General features: G+C 48.3%; 6 protein-coding genes across 6 annotated transcripts; all 6 read right to left on the reverse strand.

Annotated features, from left to right (window-relative positions):
- Positions 1–1871: 1871 nt before the first annotated feature.
- Positions 1872–6252, reverse strand: F9C07_2059958 (K+/H+ antiporter; the record flags this gene model as incomplete). The annotated part of the gene is made up of 6 exons (XM_041284278.2): positions 1872–2134; positions 2858–2985; positions 3413–4911; positions 4966–5628; positions 5677–6093; positions 6148–6252. 6 exons carry the CDS (start codon positions 6250–6252, stop codon positions 1872–1874), a joined length of 3075 nt encoding a protein of 1024 aa, XP_041141327.2.
- Positions 6253–7091: 839 nt separating this feature from the next.
- F9C07_2199424 (arrestin or S-antigen, nitrogen terminal domain protein) lies at positions 7092–9022 on the reverse strand (the record flags this gene model as incomplete). The annotated part of the gene is made up of 3 exons (XM_071509457.1): positions 7092–7205; positions 7501–8660; positions 8818–9022. 3 exons carry the CDS (start codon positions 9020–9022, stop codon positions 7092–7094), a joined length of 1479 nt encoding a protein of 492 aa, XP_071365587.1.
- Positions 9023–10286: 1264 nt separating this feature from the next.
- Positions 10287–11362, reverse strand: F9C07_2278981 (uncharacterized protein). Its single transcript, XM_041284277.2, has one exon. The coding sequence runs from the start codon at positions 11270–11272 to the stop codon at positions 10661–10663; it is 612 nt and encodes a 203-aa protein (XP_041141325.1). The 5' UTR covers positions 11273–11362; the 3' UTR covers positions 10287–10660.
- A 1117-nt stretch (positions 11363–12479) lies between these two features.
- F9C07_2278982 (putative alpha-1,3-glucanase) lies at positions 12480–14678 on the reverse strand. The gene is made up of 2 exons (XM_041288737.2): positions 14111–14678; positions 12480–14058 (listed from the first exon to the last, which is right to left on the reverse strand). Exons 1-2 carry the CDS (start codon positions 14186–14188, stop codon positions 12718–12720), a joined length of 1419 nt encoding a protein of 472 aa, XP_041141324.2. The 5' UTR covers positions 14189–14678; the 3' UTR covers positions 12480–12717.
- Positions 14679–15530: 852 nt separating this feature from the next.
- On the reverse strand, positions 15531–17810 carry F9C07_2135932 (pyridoxal phosphate-dependent transferase). Its single transcript, XM_041288736.2, has 5 exons — positions 17476–17810; positions 17395–17422; positions 16712–17344; positions 16121–16659; positions 15531–16073 (listed from the first exon to the last, which is right to left on the reverse strand). Exons 1-5 carry the CDS (start codon positions 17691–17693, stop codon positions 15965–15967), a joined length of 1527 nt encoding a protein of 508 aa, XP_041141323.1. The 5' UTR covers positions 17694–17810; the 3' UTR covers positions 15531–15964.
- A 910-nt stretch (positions 17811–18720) lies between these two features.
- F9C07_2278984 (uncharacterized protein) lies at positions 18721–20319 on the reverse strand. Its single transcript, XM_041288735.2, has 5 exons — positions 19529–20319; positions 19262–19401; positions 19141–19211; positions 19001–19087; positions 18721–18951 (listed from the first exon to the last, which is right to left on the reverse strand). The coding sequence occupies exons 1-5, from the start codon at positions 19596–19598 to the stop codon at positions 18858–18860; spliced, it is 462 nt and encodes a 153-aa protein (XP_041141322.2). The 5' UTR covers positions 19599–20319; the 3' UTR covers positions 18721–18857.
- Positions 20320–20942: the final 623 nt, after the last annotated feature.

Here is a 20942-nt window from a genome sequence, read left to right on the forward strand (position 1 = left end):
TGAACGCACAAAAGTATCATGAGAGTGCCCTCAAAATCTTTACAGCGATGACGTCGCACCGGGTTGTGTGACGAGTATCCATCCAGTTGTCCCAGCTGGGCTTTTAGATCTCATGAGCAGACCGCTCAATGCCCGTAAGAGTCTGAAAAGGGAGATCTGAAAGCCTTAACTAGCCAATGGGCTTCACGGGATGTACAAGGCCTCTGGATTTTCTTCGGGACCGGAAAGAGAGCAGTTCGGTCGGTATAGCCAATGCCGAGGCTCTTACCTAAACCATATAGGAAACTGCGAGCTTCTAAGTTTGAGATGTGGATCCGTACCAAGCCTTGGAAGGATTTTTAAAGTGTGGGTAACTCTCAATAAGATAACTTGGTAGACCGCCCGTGAGCATTCCTAGTAGATAGAGAAGTCTTTGAAAATACTCTGGGCCTCCATGGTCTCTGTCTTGCATAGATGTGGACGAGGGCATAGAAGATATATCATCCTGCAGCAACACTTCACGTTGCATTGACTGACCGGAAGCGCCGATAGAGTGTCAGCAGCGGTGAGAATTTTCGGTTTGATTTCCCCGAAGATGACCCGAAGATCCATATCGGCCCCGATCGAATAGCGTGGGATCCTGAGGCCCATGGGGTGGCAACTGACCGAGTCGGGCCGGGGGAAGTGCAGTTCACTATGGAGTTAGGGCAGCGTCTGCCCTGCATCGGGATGCCGAACTGGAGACGGCGTGGGGGTTGACCTCATTCTTTACCGGTCATCTCGGGCGGATTCCGATCACTGAAACTGGATCTGGTATTTGCCTCTCTCCCTGTTCCTCACAATCGTAGGGGACAATATGATGATTTGCGAAGGAAGATTCACCTCGAGCCGTGGAAGCATATACAAAATTCAAGTAGATCTCTGGTTATGCATTGCTTGACTGCCGGACAAGCCAACGATATCTTGGATGAGTAATGAGGGTTTTCCCCGAAGTTTTATAGACTTTCCCAAAATGGAAGCGTCTTCGACCCACTGGGAGACGTTCCTAACTTCGTCTTCCCCCAACACTGAACGGAGACAGCGGCCCCCGTGGAGAATGGAGAACGACAAACTTTGACTGCTCAAGTGATGCGTTTTGTGGGCTGCTTAGCTGGCCACCGCGTGATTTTCTGCCTTCGTCGTAGTGTTATGACGCAGGGTGCAGCAGAGTCATAAGTTGGATTCATCCATGGTCAATCTACTATAATACTGCCTGTTCCTCTCACCCCAGTTCTCTTCTCCTCCCCCTTCTCACTACGCTTATCCACTCCCATTCACCTTTAAACACCGCCAATATGGAGAAGACCTACACCGAGAAGGTCCAACCGGGCCTCTCATCTCACACAGAGGATGCCGCCTCAAGTTCACAACATATCCCGGCGACAAGCAAGACAGGCCTTGTTGTCGGCGGCAAACACGCCCAATCACTATCAGACAGCTCCTCCCTATCATCAAGTGAACAGAACATCACAACCTTTGACTTCGACCTCCCCCTGACCGCCACACAAGCCACCATCCATGAAGGAAAGGAGCGTATCCTCATCGACTTCGTCGACGGCGACAAAGAGAACCCCTTCAACTGGGATCCCCGTTACAAAGCATTCATCTCGCTTCTCCTCTGTCTCATGACCCTCTTCATCGGTCTTGCCACAACCGCCTACAGCTCCGGAATCGACCGCATGACAAAAGACCTCGGCGTGTCCACCATCCTAGGCCAACTGGGTCTCTTCACCTTCAACTTCACCTGTGCCCTGGCCCCCCTCTTCCTGGCCCCATTCTGTGAGCTCGCCGGCCGCCGCGTCATCTACGTCGGCGCCTACATCTGCTTTGGCCTGATGTTCATCGGCCTCGCCCTAGGCAAGAACATCGCCACCATCCTCGTCTGCCGCGCCCTGCTCGGCCTCTTCGGCTGCGTCGGCACCATCCTCGTCGGCGGTACCTTCGGCGACATGTACCGTCCCGAAGAGCGCGCCATCCCCATGGCCAGCTTCTCCTACATCGCCATCCTCGGCACCGTCGGCGCCCCCATCTACGCCGGCTTCATCGACCAAGCACTCGGCTGGCGCTGGGTGGAAGGCATCCAGGGCCTCGCCAACATCCCCCTCGCAATTGTGTGCTTCTTCTGCCTCCGGGAAACCCGCGGCAGCGTCGCCCTCGGCAAACGCGCCGACCTCCTCCGCAAGCAAACCGGCGACGACCGCTACGTAGCAGCCTCAGACCTCGAAGCCCCGGATATCAAGACCATGCTCTACAACTCCTCCATCAAGGCCGGCAAGATGCTCATCACAGAGCCCGTTGTCTTCGCCTTCGGTCTCTGGATCGCCTTCGCCTGGTTCCTGACCTTCCTCTTCCTCTCGGTCATCCCTATCACCTTCCAAGAAAAGAAGGGCTGGGGCGAGGGCATCTCCGGCCTCCCCTACATCTCCCTCTGTTTGGGTACTACAATCGGGTTTGGGCTCAACTTCCTCCAAATCAGGAAATATAACTCCATCGTGGCCCAGAACGGTGTCGCGGCGCCGGAAGCCAGGCTTTACGGGGCCCTGTTCGGTGCCGTGTGGCTGCCGGTCGGTCTGTTTATTTACAGTTTCACTCAGTATGCCTTCCTGCATTGGATTGGACCGTTCATTGCCCTTGTTTTGATCACCATTGGTATCTTCTTTATCTTTGAGTCTTGTTACTCCTTTACCTCTGACTGCTATGGCGAATCTTCTTCGTCTGCGATTGCGGGTCAGGGTTTCATGAGGAATACGCTTGGTGCTGTGTCGCCGCTTTTTGCGTCCCAGTTTTTCCATAATGTGGGGAGTCAATATGCTGGGCTGATTCTGGCACTGGTTGCTACGCTTCTCACCTTTATTCCGTATATTTTGTTTTGGTGGGGGCCTGCGCTGAGGAAGAGGTCGAAGTTGGCTTCGACGAATACGTTTTAAAAGGTGAGCTGTGCTCGCTTTGTGGGGGGTTGTTGGGTGACTTGTGGATGATTTATGTAGATATGTTGATGTGATTGTAGATACATCGTTGGATATGATTATGATTGTACAATAATAGTCATCTTTTATGGAAAACTATATATTCTGTTTGACTTGGTGTTCTACGTAGATTTGTCTTTCCGTTGTATATTCTGTCTTGTAGAGTGGCTCCTGTGTCTGGAGATTATGTGTTCTACGATACTCGTGGCATTGTACGGATCGGTCGTGGAGGACCGGTGAGCGTTTAAGGTACGGAGAACGTTAATGTATCCAAATGGAAGTTTGGAGGTCGACCACGCAAGACAAGTGGAAGATAGAAGTCAATAGAGCGCCCATTAAAAGGCAAAACTAGATAACACCGAACACTACCAGTCATAACAAAACGAGGGTATAGGGTATATATACTGCTCAAGCCAAAAGATATCTACCGGGCACCCACGGCACCCATGCCTGCTTGCAGAACCAGAACATCACCAACGATGCGGTTCTCAGTGCGAACCATCGCTTGTGCGACCGCTCCCAGAACCCTACTGGTTTCGGCGCCGACCTCTTCCTGCGAGGATGTAGAGGATTCGTTCAGATCCACTCGGTTGTTCCGACGTCCCACCACGACGATGTTCCCGGCTTTCTGCGGAACCTTACCCATTTCTTCCTTGACGGCAGTAACCGCAACCCCCACGGCGTCGGTGCTGTCTCTCTGTGGGCTGACCCGCGTGAAGACGATCCGGGTAGTCAGCTCTTCAGAAAGTGAGTCCTTCATGGCGCCGAAGAAGGTAGCATCCGATTCTGATCCCTGGGCGGTGGTTAAGATCTGACTTGAAGACTTGTCCTTTGTGGTGCTACTGGGCGAACTCTGGTGGACCTCTGAAACTTGCGGTGGAGACGGCGCCACATCGATGTGGATGATGGTGGCGGTAACCTGGTCATTCTGGGCGAGTTGCATCACGAAGCGCAGCGCAAATCGATCATCGTCTCCACCAAAGAAAGGCAAAACAATATGGTGAGAGCGTGCAGCAGCTGGTGGCGCGCTATTCCACACGGAGCTGCGAATACTCATGGCGCTGAACGATCGTTTCGTGAGAAGTCCTTTACGAGTACGACGGCTATAGATGCTCCGTTCAATAAGAACGCCGACACTGGATGAAGATTGGCGCATCACGTTGGATACAAAGTCAGTGTATGGGCCATTGGCAAAACGGCTCGCTTCATCAATACCAAGTCCCGTTTGATGCTCGCTCATGGCACCAGTCTCACTCCACGGAATAAGGAGAAGGTCACTGGACTCCTCACGCGCCATTCCCACAACCGTATCAGCATAGGAATGCTCTGGCACCACGGACACGCCTGCCATGATTGACATATCATGCCACTGGCCGAATGCGCGAAAGGTGTTGACCACGGGATCCCACAGCGTATATTCCTCAATTTCCGATACTTTCATCACGCTAGAATCACGATCTGTTAGTTCCATCAACCGGACCCCATGCACCTGAAGCGCTGGAGCGTCCTCGACCTCCGTTTGGGCAGCCTCTTCGGCCGCTGGTTCCGGAGACATTGTTTGGGACTTTCTCTTATCGGGATGCATTTTTGGAAGAGGGGGCTGAGCAAGACGGCTAGGGCCGAGGAGCGCGGCCAATGTGCAGATACTTGATAGACCGTCAAGTCGCAGGTAAACTAGCAGCCGTCGAACGGTAGTACCTTGAAGCTGTTCCTTGGCCAGCGTCACGCTATCAACGCGCGAATCAGATTGTATGGGGTTTCCGTTCCAGTCGATTTCACCGCGGCGCCAGCGATCAACCTTGATCTGGTACCACTTGGGATACAAGACCGTGGTCAATGGGGTTGTGACAAATGTCGTAACTAGCGCCATGACTACGAACATGGTGAATGTACGAGTGCTCAGGATATTGGCTTGTAGACCGATATTCTAAATCGAGTTAGCGCAAGGTTGGTGAAGACGGAGCGAAGGAGCAGATCTTACCAGGACAATTAGTTCGACAAGACCCTTGCAACTCATCAACACGCCGATGGATAAGCTCTCTCGCCAGAGAAGGCCGCAAAGTCTGGCCGCCAGTGCGCCACCAACGATCTTGGCAATAAGTGCGATCGCGATCACGGCAATCACGTATCCCCATACAAGACCGGTATCAAGCAGTCCCAGGTTGGTTTGGAGACCAGACAGGGTGAAATAGAGGGGTAAAAAGAGGGCAGCAACCAGGTCTTCGATCTTCTCTGTTAGCTTGATGGCGAATCCACCCTCGTGAGGACAAAGGAGACCGATTAGGAATCCACCGAAGATGGCGTGAACTCCGATCACCTGAGTGAAGAAGGAGGAAGCCAAAGCGATCAGAAGGGTGACCGCTACTACCGATTGGCTAGGGCCTTTCTGGAGGCTTCCGGTTTTCTTGAGGAAAAGTAAGAACAACGGTCGGAAGAGAAGAAACAAAAACAGAACATATCCCACACAGACGAGTAGAACCCAAAGAGCCGTTAGACCAGTCCCTGCATTCACCAGAGCGACACAGAGGGCAAGAAGAATCCAACCAACCACGTCATTGCCCACACCCGCCGACAGCACGATTACACCAACATTTGTGCCGAGCAGTTTCAACTCAGTTAGGATTCTACATAGAACCGGGAATGCCTGGGATGATTAGTGAGCGCGACCTCGGGAATGATATCTATAACTTACTGTGATAGCCATGGCAATACCGATGAAGAGCAAAAAGGTCCCAAAATTGATCTTGACGGTACCGGGCTCATCGCTGAAGGTGTTGTACAGACCATACGAGATGGCACATCCAAGGCCAAACGGCAGGATCATTCCCGCCGCTGACACGCTGGCCGCCACGCGCAAATTGCTGAACAGAAAACGGAGGTCGGTTTCTAGGCCGACGAGGAACAAAAACAGGATAAGACCTAGGTTTGCCACAAGGTTCAGATTGGGAATCGAAGCATCCGGAAAAATGGCTTCTGTAAAGCCTGGGATGCGACCCATGACCGAGGGGCCCAGAATGACACCGCCGATAACTTCAGCAATGACACGAGGCTGGCGAATCTTGGACAGTGGCCAGTGCAGCGCTCGACACAAGATGATGATAATGCTGGCCTAATGATGGTTGGCATCGCGGTCCAGGATGAAGGCCATTCAAAATCCCCTCACCTGAATGATGAATATGACGATGGGGTTCTTTTTGTCATAGTGAGACGGATTACCACCTTCCAAGATCCCACCCTGAGGGGTTACGCGAGTCGCATTATCGGCCATGGTGGAGAGTGATGGCACAGGAATGCCAGCAGTTGATCCCTCTCGCGACCGGCTTGCCGACAATAATCAATCTGCAGGGTATTAGGAATAACCAAATCGAAAGAATTTGAGGAAAGGGAGGAAAGGAGTGGGCGGCAAACAAAGAAATGCGAGAGATAATAAAGATGACTGATAACTGATTACGGTAAACGTGATGCCAAGAATATCACCCACGTGGGTCTTCGAAATCCGGGGATTCCAGTCAGATGAGATGATCCAGGTGTCAAGATGCATCAATTCAAGACTAGTCCTTACGACGAAGTACTTTTCCAGGATGACCCACCCGGGATCCTCACACTGCCCAATTGATTGAATCCAGAAGAAAGCAAGAGAGAGGGAAAGTGAGTGAGTGAAAAAGAAAGAGACAGCTCGTCGGGTCAGCACTGGTCAGACCAGATTAGACCAAGACCAGACAAGACGACGGCATGTCACGAGTCTGGACCCAACCGTTTTCGGGGAAAATTTGTCGGAGCGGGAGACGGGGACTTACCGTCCAATCATATCCTTCCATTAACCGGGACCCAATCAATTGTATCCAAGCCATTGCGCAGCTTTCAATTCTTAGGACGAGTCGTAGGTCAGGAGGTTCCACTATGGCGCTCAGATCGAAGAGACTCGAACACGAAACCATCCGAACATACTTTTCCCAACTCGAGATCATGCGCCTCCACAAAGGTTTGCCATCTCTCACATGCAATCCAAGAGGTGACTTAGATCTGCCATGGCTGGACTCCAGAAAATCAACCACAAACAAGAAAGGATTCGAACGCCATGCAAAAGCGGTGTAAACCGCATCCACGTCACGGGTGAAGATTCAAAAGCCCGGATTCAAGGCAACAAGGCAACAAGGCATCGAGGCCGAATTCATCCCTCAATAAAGTTGGTGGCTGAGATACCGAAGGCTGCAATGCTCTCTCTCCTTCATTTTGCGTCCTCTCTTTATTATTTCCTTTCCTTTGCTTCTCTCTTTTAATATCTGTTTTTTAACCGAGTGTGTTTCAGCCCCTTTTGGTGAATGAGATGTTATACATGCCTGGACTTATTCTAAAGCTCAGAAGCAATTCCATAGAATGCTAAACAACGCTTCATCTAAGCAAAAAGAAATAAATTATTTTAGAAATAGAAAGTATATAAAAATATATAAAACAAAAGGGAGGAATTTGGATCACTGCTAGCATTTATGTGCTAATATTCGCCTTGTTTCATCACAACTTCGGTCTCACGCAGCTCACTATAGAACGGAGGAGGTGTGAGAGGCTGCGATCTCGGTAATGAAGTAATCTGAATTGGTAGTCGGAGAGATATGGAAGGAGCCAACAGATTAACGTTTGGTGTGTGATAAGATATACTCATGTCCAACGCGTATGTCCGCGATATCAGGCATGAGTGGAAGGTAGGCACAAATGCTTTCGTCGGAGGGATTGTGACGGGCACAGTCATTACAGCTGTGTAGTACGTGCCATCTTCTTTGGACGAGGTGCTAGGAGATGGCTTGGTCGGAGTGATGTCCACCAAAGCGCTCTGCCGCGACATTCCGACGGGGGAATGCTTCGTCCACTTCGTTGATGAGACGCATAGTGATGATAGCGGAACTGTCGTTGTATAGCAGTGTCTTCCGAGGGAGTCGACATAAGAGGGACTTGGAAAGTCATTCCACGGGGTGATCGTATAGAAAGTGGAAACACTGAGTTTACTGCACAAAGAACCCAACTTTGGGGGCAGCTCATTACCGATCGGGTCGAATCGTAGATTAACAGTGGCAGTAGTGCAGACATTCGATGGCGATTGGAAGCCAGGCGGGTAAAGTTGAAGGGGACTTGGTTGGGACGCTGTAACCATGAGTGAACCTCGCTTTGTCCTTGTAATGCCTGTTTTGATGTCCTTCACATTTTGCATGCAATAATCGTCCTCGTCGTGAGTGACCACCAAAGGTGGCTCTTCTTCCACCGCTGGAATGATTCGCACTTTTTTCGCGACGGCCCTCAGTGTTTCCCTAGCATTTTTGCCGCTCAAAGATCTCCTCGTCAGCGAGGCTCGAATCCTATAAGAGATGCGGCACAGTTCAGAGGACATATCATCAAGCAAAGAGCAGCCATCGCTGGCGAGCATGGGATCTCCTAGGCTCGGAGGTAGCAAAGTGTGAGCACGCCCAACGTGGATATTGCAATTGGTATGATCACACATAATAGGAGGAAGCCGCGCCGGGACAACGAAAATGAAGGGAAACCTGTATATCTGGCCAGGCACGAACGTACGCGGCGTGGGGTATTCGGCGTCCCCGATGGGTCGGTGGAGCTCAAGGAAGGTGTGACAGGCCCTTGCTTGACTCGGAAGTGCTATTACTTGCGACTGTTGCGTTTCCGAAGATCCTGTAGCCCTTTGGTTAACGTTGTGAGTCTTGGAGGTGGTCTCCTGTTTGTTAAGACTGACGACAAAAAAGGAACAAGCAAGATTAAAAGAGAGAAAAAAGAAAAAGAAGGGGAAGGGGAGGAAAGATTATGTACAACAGAAACAGAGCAAGGTTACCTTCGAATATAATTTTCAACTCATCAAAGTTTGTCTCACATTCAACGCTGATGGAGACAGCTCCTTCAATTATATCCCCAGTTGTATAGGAATTTGGGCAGCGCTCAGTTTGTCCTGCGAGTTCAATGTGTAGATCTGGACGGGAGTTCCACCCCCGAGACTGTAACGTAGGGGTAACACGCGTCTGGACAAATGGAATAAGCATATTGGACTTTAATATGACACCAGGAACAAAGTGATGGTGAACGGTTTGTGTAGGTCAGAGATCAAGGGATCACCACATGTTCAAAGATATATGCACGATCGGGTTTTAAGGGCCAACGAGAGACGTGATCGTTGAATAAATGATGCGAGACTGACATGAACCTTCTAGACCTGCATGTTCCAATTGAAATTGGGGTGGTGATCGATTGGTAATGCCGTTGACCAAAGATATATTGTTCATCTGTATCCGCAAAGCCAATTACGAGAAATGATTGACATTTTTGATAATGCGAACAACAAATAGAAGTATCTTAAATATCAGCAAATTTCTTTTGGTGAACTGATAATGTGTATTAGGTATAATACTACTTCGAGAAGTTGCCAGGAGGGCACTCATACATCCCGTTTAGGAAGTTGGTAGGAGTGGGGCGAGGAGTGGCGGAAATGAGTTTTATAGCACTCACATTCTTCAATTCCTGTACATATTCACCACTAGACTGTACGCTACACTTGAAGCCCGCCCTTGAGACATTTGCAAATACAGTGAAAAGTTTTACATACATCCACTCCTGAACCCATATTCCTATTTTCAGTACGATCAAGATAGACAAGTGGAAAAACAGAAGCTCATCACGTTCTAAAGGCAGATGTAAGGCACTGATTGTGTCAGTTTCTGATTCCCATCACATTGAATCAATCACCGACTACCTGTCCGAGCTGTGAGCTTGGTAGAAGTAGGTTACGATTCACGTGTATCGTGAAGCCTTTGAGTAACATGATCTCCATCGCCCTCTATCCCAGCAAAGCAGTAGTGCTTGGTGCGTGATGGACACGATCACTGATCTTTCGCACTAGCTTTTGAGCTAACGCTTTCTATGAGTACGATGGTCTCTTTTGACTTAACCTGTCATTGAAGCTGCTCTCAAGAACTTCCTAAATTAGACAGCTTCTCTGTCGTTATCTATACTTCCTCGAACTTCCCTGATTTCTGAGTAATTCGTATTATGCTATTTGTAAATTAAGGTTTTTAAACTTATCCTAAGACCCCGGCATGCTGGGAGGACCGAGACACAAATATTCTATGTGGGGATCGGTTCGTCATAGTGGATACTTGGGAAGGGTTAGGAACCAGTACTAGAAACTACAGATCTCAACTAAGTGTCTCGTTTTACTTCCCCTTTTCTTGCTCTTCTTGCCTATTTCCCTACGACATTACGAATTGTAAATGGGCTGTTGAAGGCTTAGTCCAGTATTGGAGAGGAACGTTTAGGTTCAAAGTATGTATTCAAGGCTGTAAGCCGGCTTCAAAAGCATGGTAATTGTACATGAAGAGTAGTAAAAGAAATATGGTCTAAAGGTATACATAGAAAGGAAAGTCGGTGTGACGAGAAGCTTCGTAAAATCGTAGTGTAGTCGCAGTTGAAGCATCAGCCAAGGCCATTAACTTCAGAGTCTATTTGATAGACATGCAAACGCTAGAAACTTTTTCGAAAAACAGAAGAATGACGTTGATGCTCCCAGATGGCTTGTTGTCGCTGTTCTAAATGCAGAGGTAGTATCGGGGACTATAGTATTAGGAGGCCGTAATTGATATAAGGTTGACATGTTTTTGCGTTATCCAGGAAGTCTCCAGTGGATATCAGCTGGCCATTGCTTGCATGGATTGGCCGGATGACGACCACAGCAAGCGGGTAAAGGCGAATTTTGTGTTATGTTTACGACGTCCCGTTGTGACAGATGGAGCCCTGTAATAGGCATTATGTTGTCTCGATGACAAGTCACAGCTGCTCTCTTTCTTGGAGCTCTCACGCATCAGTTGTGGCGTTGAGTTGGCATTGTCGGTCTCGTGGACTTGCCTGGTTGCACGACGTTTGACCATTGCCTTGACAGCCCTTGTGATCTGCTCGCGAATCATAGGGCTGGGGGAGGAGTCATAATCATCTCCAAGAATTTCGTCCTCATCATCGCTGTCTTCTAACTTGAATGATGCCATTGCCCTTCGCATGTCTTCTTGGGCAGCTTCAATTGAGCGGCGGAGAAGTCGTTGGTGGCCTAGGCAACGACGCAAGTCGGGGTTCTTGGCTGCTGTTTCTCTTTCCAGCTTGTCACGCGATAACAAGGCGATGCGACTGGGGATGGGTGAGGCAGACCGACGAGCGATAGGAGGAATGCGAGTGTTTGTGCTTGTACGAGAGGCATGGCGCACAAAGAAACCCGAGGGCCTGGTGAGGGCTTCGAGAGACCCAGACATACTGGCACTAAAGTATGCACAGTAATACGAGCTTATCTCTGGTTTGTCTTTGAGAATAGCGAAGGATGCTATTTCCGTGTTCCCCTGAAGTCCAGGGGTACAATCAGGGGATTTATAGAAGAACGCAACGCGCAAAAAAAGTCAATGAATAAAGTTTGATATCAAACTCGCACTTCCCTGGCCCGTCCATGGCATGACTGGAGCGTTCCAGCCCATCGCTACCAATAACTGTCGGCTCCGAGAAATCGCCAACTTAGAAGTAGGACTGGATTTGAGCCACTAAACTCAATTCGAGCTTTCTCAATTGGATTGATTTCCCCAGATTGGTCTGGGTTACAGTGCAACGGACTTTGCCGCTAGTGTGGCGAACGGAACGCCGGTTGTGGTGTCATAGACTGAGCCCTGTCACCCACTCACTATTGGCACCCATGATAATCAGTGGATACTTCTATAGTCCTCGACTTCACGCAGATCTCCCTTACCGTTGACCGTTAAGCAACTTCCTATTCGGGCAATAGACTACCTCGGAGAATCCCCAGCAGGGGATTTTTTTGAGATTGGCATTATTCAGTAAATGTCTTGACTTCTCCCCGAATTCTCCGTGATTATGGGACTCTTTCACTAAATATTCTTGGCTATCCCCTTTCATTGGCGATTGATACCTTCGTCTTTCCTAAAACAGCTATGACAATAATTTATCCTTGTCGAGACATAGACCATTGTTTGAACATCAAGGGTCCATCACCTTCCTTCCTCGCCAATAGCTCCACCAAATGAATCATTATTGCTTTAGAAATATTCTCCAACTACCCAGGTAGGGACAGAAGTGATGTCCACCTATTGTTGAAGCTCCTCAATACACGATTGCTTATCCCTGCCAAGTATATGTCACCATGGACAACGACCATAGAGTAGTGACCATTGATCAGAGACAGCCCTATTCAGAAGGCATCTAATCAAATTAAAGTCATGTGACAGGATGCTACAGTGTGATTCTCCATAAGGTGACTGAAATCTGGACCGTGAACGACCGTGCATCCTCGGGAACAGGAAGATCAAAGTATGGGTCTGTGGAGCCTGTGGAGCCGGGACTCACTTCCGAATTAAGAATGTCCCATTCTCGACAAAGGCGAACGATTCCTCAATGTTTAAGAAAAACAAAAATACCTTCGCTTATCTGGAGCCCTTCCAGCCAAGTGGGTAGACCGTCGACGGCCCGCATACTGGGTGATATCTACCTACTGAATATAGTCTAGACTGCAAAATATCTACAAGCGAGCTTGGCGGCCATGATTCAAGTAGGAATTACATATTATCCATTATGATTTGTCTTAGGTCTAGACCGTCCGATGGGTATCCTAGTACTTTTCTCCTCCAAAAGTCAGCCCTACAGCGTCATCGCCAATATCAACATCACATGCATTACTTCACGTCGTGGGCCAGCATTATACCAGAGCAAAGAAAAGAGTCCACATCACAGCAACCGGGAGGATCCCTGACGAAACCAGTCGATTAGACGAGGAGTCCTGCTCTGATGACCCCGACGGCGAAGAAGGTTTAGGACCCGTCGACGTGGCATTTCCGACCCATGCGTTCCAGTTGGTCATATTTTTAACGCAGTCTGACGTGATGGGATGGCCGTCGATCTCGGCTAGCAGCTCATTATCACGAGTGAGGGTCACGACAACAGCCCCGGTCTGGTTGTCGATGGGGATGCTGCCGTGGTAAATCCCCTTCCCTCCATCCGGCGTATCTACCCAGCTCGCGGCCCGAGCTTTCCCGTCGATAGTGACAGAGATGTCCGCAGAAGACTCCAGCAGCGCGGAAAAGAAAACCTTATCCTGGAGCACCTCCTGGGGTTCCAGTGTCTGCTGCGCCTGGGTCTCTGTGTTTCCTGTGGTCTTGCCCGAGGAACACGCGGACGCGGGATTAACTCGGTACCAACTGACAAGGCCCTCATCTTTGATGTCAGCATCCTTGCCTCCATTCTTGTAGAGGTCGATAACGTATGGCAGGAAGCTCCGCCACCCGTCATGGGGCATGCCCTTGGCATAGTCGAACGGTGCCTGTCCGTAGTCGAAGACTGCAAGGCCACTCTGGTGGATCGGGCCAATGTAGTGCGACTCGCCATAATCATTCCAGGTGAGAATTTCAACATACTCTGGTTCGAGCTCGAGAACCTGCTGCCAGCGGGTGTACCAGAGGTCATCGCCCTGCCACACCCAATTCTTATGGTACCTAACCAGATTGGTGTAGAACCATGGCGAGACAGGCATGATGTACGGTTTCCCGTTGAGAGCGTCCAGATACTCTTTGTCGGTCTCGGTGGTCATTGGGTCGGTGCCATTTGGCCAGGCCGTCCAGCTCATCAGACCGTCGACTTGCTCGTAGGAGATTGCTTTTTCCGGACGTAGCGCGGACCATTCCGGGATAAAGAAGCAGTCTACCTTATCCTTGATGTTCTTCCAATCGCCAACAGCTTGGTCCCCTTCGAAAGTGGAGACAAGGGGTTTGTCGTCATCAGTTTTGAAGTAGGCTGGTAGCTTTGTGAAGTCCTTGAGGTAGTCTATTACTTGGTCCTGCGGCCAGTGTCCATCTCCTGAGTAGTCCAAGGACAGAAATAGCTTGAAGTCCAGTTCATCCGCAGCTGCGAATGCATCGGTCAGCATTCGATGAATTGATAGGCCAAACCCTGTGTTGATCGCAAAAGCATCGATGTGTGCCTCCTTAGCCGCCGAGATGTCTTGCTCCCAGTTGGCCTTGGTGTAGTTGTCACTATTCCCTAACTGAAAGGCATTAACCACAGTTTGAAGTCGGAAAATAACAGCAGAAGCTTACCATAAAGTGGGCAAATACAGCCTTTGCCTGCGCCGGGCAGGCACCAACCAACAAAACTACCAGTAACAAAAGCTGCATTTTTCTGTATCTCCCGGATACAAAATGATGTCAGGGAAAGCAGAAACCCGGACTGGAAAGGCAATGAAGACACAAAACAACATGAAAACGTCGCTACTACGGCCATCTTTATATTCCAACTAAAAAGTACATATCCTTGGGTGGGATATGATCTGTCTCCGATATATCACAAACTAATCAAGTAGCATCAATAGCGTTCGTGCGGAGGGCTGTATACGAATATCAAAGTCTGATATTTATGAGTGTTCAGAGGGTGATTTGTTTGACAGAGCGGTCAAGAACCAATATCCCGCATGGTCTATTGTAAATCAGCTGCAGTGTCGAAAACTATCCGAGCCAAATCCCCTAGAGCAAACTTTCTGGGGTCGTTGACGCAGGCGTTTGCGCAGCAGCTCGGTGATCGTCGTCAAAACGGGTGTTCATGTACTCCATGGAATGCGCCATGAAGATCCGGATGGTGACAGCCGCCCGAGCACGAACGCCATTATTGATGACGAAGGTTTATACTTACTGTTCTGGGAAGTAAACTATTGGTCTTGGGCCGGCGTCATACGAGACGGATCTGATATATCACATAATGGTGTCTTTCAGGGTTCGCCGAATAGGGAATAGCAGTTGCAACTATTATGTAGTGCATCATTATCTAATTGATAATCCCGCAGACCGACACCCACCAAGGTCAACATTTTATGCGTCCGGTGGTTCGTGAGCTCAGCGAAAATTCTCTTGCATTTAGAAAAAGTAATCATGCTCTCAGGGGGTGGCCCGTGACCTACTTCTGGAGGCCTTAAGATTACAATATCTCTCAATATTTTCAATTGACGATCAATGAGATGCGATCATACCCGTACAGTTCAATCCCACTTTTTTCGATCGAAAATAAGCTGTGCCGATGAGGATTTGAGTCCATCGGCAATGCGCCACCGGTTCACACATCAACAACTATCGTTTTGGGATAGCCACAGTAAATTAGCCATGCTTAACGCACTAACACCAATATAGCTTGCTAGGCATCAGACAAAAACCCAGGCTTATGGCTTACCGACATTTTAGTGGAGGTCTAGGACCGTGGTCTCATGCGCTGCAGGACGTCAATTGACTTCACCCAGTGGGTTAAAGTTCATGCAACATGCAGCAATTACACTTTAGCTCTTGACGTGGACAGGCACGAGTCCATTGATTGGATCAATGCGTACTGAGCATGCGAACGCTGGTCTCGACATATGTACTGGTCACATTCTGCTGCGAAATTTGTCAACTTGGCTCCACTAAATTTGTGGTTTGGGTCAGACGACAAAATGAGAAGAGCATTATATGTCGATATGTACAGCGAAAGAGGAAACAATTTGTCTTAATTCTGTCAAGTGCTCTCTCAAAAGTCGACGGATTTCCATGATCTCTAAACTCCGTTCTTACTGGCAGGTGATGTCCAAAGCCCTAGACATGATATGAGACCTCGAACGGAGTTCCAGGGCAACCTCATCCCCGTTTGCAAATTGTCCTGTACTTGCATTACATGTCAGCCTTTGCCCTCTGCTTCATTCTCAGTGGACCAACTGCCATGCTGTGCTTTGGATGTCGTTTCCTACTTCTTACATCCTAATTCCAGTGACGAGTCTAAAATTATAGTCTCTTGCATGCACAGTTCATCACCTTAAGGTATTCATGTTTATCTTGGCTGATATAAGTAACCTCGCATGTAGTTACTGAAAACGATATGTGAAGGCTTTCTGACACGAGATATTTTTGGAATGTACCCAGCGTCGCGAAGTAAAATCAGCATACACCATGCGTCTTCCCAGTTTTACCCTGCAACGAGTGCTTCTCATTTTTGTAATGTGCATGTTGCTGTGGCAATTTCTTCGCGCTGTGCGCCCTAAGGTGCCTGTTCTTGTTAGCTTGCACACCCCATTGGTCGCATCAAGGACATACAGTGTATATTTCTGGATCATCTCGGCATCCATCTCCTGCAATGACTTCAATGCGGCCTTGATGTCCTCCAGCAGGATATTACACCGATGGATGGTAAAGTCCTCTCGGAGGACAACACGCATCAGCTTCAACTGGTTGCTATGTGGAGCCATTGTATATGCCGGCACGATCCATCCACGTTGGCGAAGAACATGAGCCAAAGCGAATTCGTCATAGAGTCGATCATCATCAGGCTTCATTCTGAAAGCAACGAGTGGTAAGCCGCGACCGTTGCCATCGCTCATGATCAAGAATCCAAGCTTCTTTAGCTCATCTGCGAAGTAATCCGATGTCTTCGTCAGGTTCTGCATAATAGATCGATATCCATGCTTGCCCAGTCGAATCAATTGGTAATATTGGCCGATAACATGGGAGGCCCCCTTTGAAAAGTTCAACGTGAACGTGGCCTGGTTGGAGCCGAGATAATTAACGTTGAAGATGAGCTCTTCAGGTAAATATTCAGGAGAGCGCCAGAAGACCCAGCCGACGCCAGGGTAGACCTGGTCAATTAGCATAGACTTAGGATAGCGCGTAGTAACATGCAGAACCTACCAATCCATATTTATGTCCAGAGACATTAATCGATACGACCTTTTCCAGTCGGAAATCCCACTCCAGTTCCGGCCTCACGAACGGCGCCACAAAGCCGCCACTAGCTGCATCGACGTGGATCGGACAGTCGATATTCTTTGCTTTGAGCAAGTCATTGATCGCTTTGACATCTTCGTACTGTCCTGTGTAGGTGGTGCCCATAATTGCACAAATGCCGATCGTATTTTCATCCACCATATCCACTGCAGTCTTCGGGTCTATCACATATCGTGTATCCGTGCAGTAGACGTACTTCTCTTCGACGTCAAAGTACCTTGCTGCTTTTTCCCAACAAACCTGCACCGCACTATTCATGACGATATTCGGACGCGTCCAGTCTTTTCCCTCTGCCTTGCGCTTGTTCTGCCAGCGTTTTTTCATTGCCAGTGTCGCGAGCATAATCGCTTCCGACGATCCGATCGTAGACGTCCCGATGGTATCCAGTTCGCCGTCCCCTTCGGTGGTCGGCGCGTTCAGCAAATGTGCGATCATATTAATACAGCGGTTCTGAATGTGTGCGGTCTGTGGGTATTCTTCGAAATCGATGAAATTCTTGCTCATCGCATCGGTCATGAGGTTTTGCGCTTCATCTTCCTGTTGAAATTAGCACATCTGGTCAGTGGCACGCGCAGCCAACAACCTACCATATAAGTCGTAACAAAACTCGCCAGACTAAAACACCATCAGACCAAGCCTTAAACATGAGTAGGGAAAAAGAAGCGCACTTGAGCAGAGGGTTTCCATCCAAACTCAATTCATCCTTGATCAACCGGAAAGCCACATCTGCGGGCATCTCCTGTTCAGACATGACATGCTCCGGCAGCTCTTCGGTGGCATAGTGTGTTCCATACACGTACGGACTAGCTGCGCTTTCTCCTTGATCTTGTTCCTGTTGAGGCTTTTGGGCTTGTTTGCCCCTTTTCACTCTCGATAAGTGGACCATTGTGGTGATTGTCAATGCCGCTGACGGGATCTATGCAAGGGATGAGATGATCGGCCCGGTCGGATTTTATGAGTTTTTTTTTTTTCTTTTTTTTCTGAGGATCAACAAAAGCTTGAGTTTATGGGCCTAAATCCTCTCTTTTTCTCTCGTCATTTGGTTATACGAGGTCATCGAGTTTACGTACACGATGACCTCACCACTCCTCATGGTTGGCTGGGCGAGTCGATCGATGCTACGCTGCGGGAAACTTTTGCCTACAGGAGAGAGGGTAAATAGTAGTACCTAACCTGGTTAGTTGGTTGGACTGACGAGGTTTCCCATGCTTTGTACGTGTCTGGAGAGCATAATTGTCTCCTGATGTTGAGATAGGACAGAGAATCTGCGTTCGGGCAGAGGTTTTCTCATGGAGATAAATCCATTTTATCATCCTAGACCCTATTCTAGACTACTCACATGGCAGGAGATGCTGGATTACTTTTACTTTTTTTTTTTTTTTTTTTTTTCTTGCTTCGGATGGAAAGTGATTGGAGGATAGGCCCTACATTACATATTTTACCTCTCTACTGGGTCTCAGAGAGAAACGTTCTATACCAAGCTCAGACACTGCATAATTGTCATGCTCTGTCTATTTACCTCTGTTCGAAATCCCAGACGGTCAGCTCTCTGGGCTATATCCACGATAAATCACAATCAAGTATAGTCACCCATCAACCAACGGACAGGAATTACAGTAGGCAAACGCCGAGCATCCCTTCTGAGTCTAAAAAGTCTCAACCGTACGCTTTTATTTAGGTCATGCGATTTATAAGGTAGTACTAAAGGGATTACACATGCAGCGGCTACCAACATATCTTGTCTAGCAGCTTCATAGATGGATACCCTGCCATTTGTCTCCGGGGACGTATGATATCACTTGGCTTACACGAACAAATAGATTTAACACTGAGATAAAACTCCTAAGTGCTTTCCTTGTGCTTACGAATGCGGAAGTACACAATTGATGTAGCATAGAGTAAGTTGTTGCACATGTAAACGAGTAATCCAGATCCATTTTTACGAGTCTACATACTAGGCATAATTACAATTTATATATCACTAATAATCAGACCATACGCCATATTGACACCCCAAAGACTGAGTGCAAAAGCCCAAAAATCCTAAAGTTTACATATTCAGATCCAGGATTTCGATATTCAAGCCAGGAGGAACATTCACGTTCCTCAGCTCTTCAACGTCGGCTTCGTCCAATGCCTCCACCCTACGACAGTTAGTTCTTGATCTACTATGCGCGATTGCAAGGCACATACGACATAAAATGAACCGGTGGTGTAGTTAAAGTGGATTCGAATTCATTAGGGAACTGAAGGTTCTTGTCGTGATAAATCCGCCGCATACTGCTCATTAATATTAGCCTCAAATGACGGTATAGAGGGCCTGCTATCCGTACTGCTCAGCTAGCTGTTTTCCGTCTCCATAGTAATCGTGGGCTAGCTCGTTATCGTAACGGACATCGAATGTCTGGAAACTGGTTAGTAATGGAATACATATGTTTCATGGTCGGATCCTACCAGATCTTTGACCATCTTGTCTTGAAGTAATTTTAGTGACTTGGTGTGATATACTACTCCCAACTCAAAAACATGCAGCGGACCGTGGAGTTTTATAACTTCGTCATGGACGGTCGATCGATCTCCCAGATAAGAACTTTCTCGATAAGCGTTAGCTTTGTTTCTTGTCGAAGCCTCTTTTACCATTGTCTATTGTTCTCATTCGTGCGGCTCGATTGGTGAGGTCATATCTGACCTCATGCCCAACGGGAACCGTGGATCACATACTGAGGAGCAGCCATTTCTTGTTAATCTCAAATGTCAAGAAAAGCATGTTTACATTGACATGGCTCTTCATCAATGACTGGATGCATCTGCTGTCTCGGCCCTTCCCATTCCCGCTTGCTTCCGAGATCTATATTCGACGACTCCTATCATTCTATTCGAAAGTAAAGCAAGATCGTGAGGCAGATACTGCATCCGTCAATTGGTACTCGTAAGCAGAAGATCTAGCAAAAGATTCTAACGGTCCACTGGTCTGGAAAAATTGTTTGCGACCACATAGATGAATGATAGATCTCTCTCAATACCCAACCATGATACACGTGATCTATAACGGGAGTAGACGATGGTATTGAATAATGTTCTGAAGGATCAGGTATAACGTCTTTTCGCATCTAACTTGACGTTATCAGCAATCACCGTCGGTTCGTGGTAGTGAAACACACTCTCATCATTCACGTCAGCGATCATAGATTGGTGTAATGCGGGAAAGCCCCGGTCCAACGGCTCATGAGGTGTAGCACTTTGTCGACTTTAGGAAAGAAAGGTTGTTGATGAACACATGTTATCTTTACTACATTGGGTTATTTCATTGGAGAGGCTGGGAGAAGCTGTGCAGTAGGCTCAGGGCTGCCGTGAGATTCTCCCCCCAACACTTCTCCCAACTATCAACACTTGGTGGGCATGCCAGGTTATCGCATACAGCCAAATAGAATGGAAGATTTCCTCCCACCCACGCTGGTGCGCAAGGCCAACTTGCTTTGATGGTGCCCAATCTGCGCTAAACAAGTCCGCTTCTTCCACTTTATTGTGCGTAGCCTGTGAAGGCCATATTACGAGCCATACAAGCCCCCTCCTTTTATGAAATTTACATTGCGTAGCCCTAATATGTATCTTGGCATACCTTGCATGGTGAACATGGAGCCATGTGTTCGTTAGCCCTGGGCCCTTGGTTATGCAGGGGATAGCGCGCCAAGCAAGGTTTGTTTGTTGAAACACATCTGTTCACACAGCATGTTCCCTGAGATCATACAAAAACACTGAATATTGCAAACACCAGCTCAACTCGGAACGTTTGTTGGACACAAATTGCAAGTATTTGATAGTGCCTTCTGCGTCGGGTGCTGCAGTTGCTGAGTTCTTGAGACGGTATACGCTAATGTAAGCACATAGTAGTAGTTATCAGATAAAGATATAGTCATGGATAAATCTTCCCCCGTTGAGCACTTTCTCTGTCATATCTGTCTGGGTTATGTAAGATTCTAGTCAACGGAACTTCGTTTAGATCTCTTATTCAGGGGAACATGACAAAGAATCGAGCGGAGCCTATACGGCTGGCCCACATACCAGAAGCAGTAAGGAGATCTGCATGAACCGGTTTCAGCCAACCAGGACGGCCCAAAAGAATATTAAATGGGGC

The sequence above is a fragment of the Aspergillus flavus genome, chromosome 1, assembly GCF_009017415.1.
Source record: "Aspergillus flavus chromosome 1, complete sequence".
NCBI lineage: Eukaryota > Fungi > Ascomycota > Eurotiomycetes > Eurotiales > Aspergillaceae > Aspergillus > Aspergillus flavus.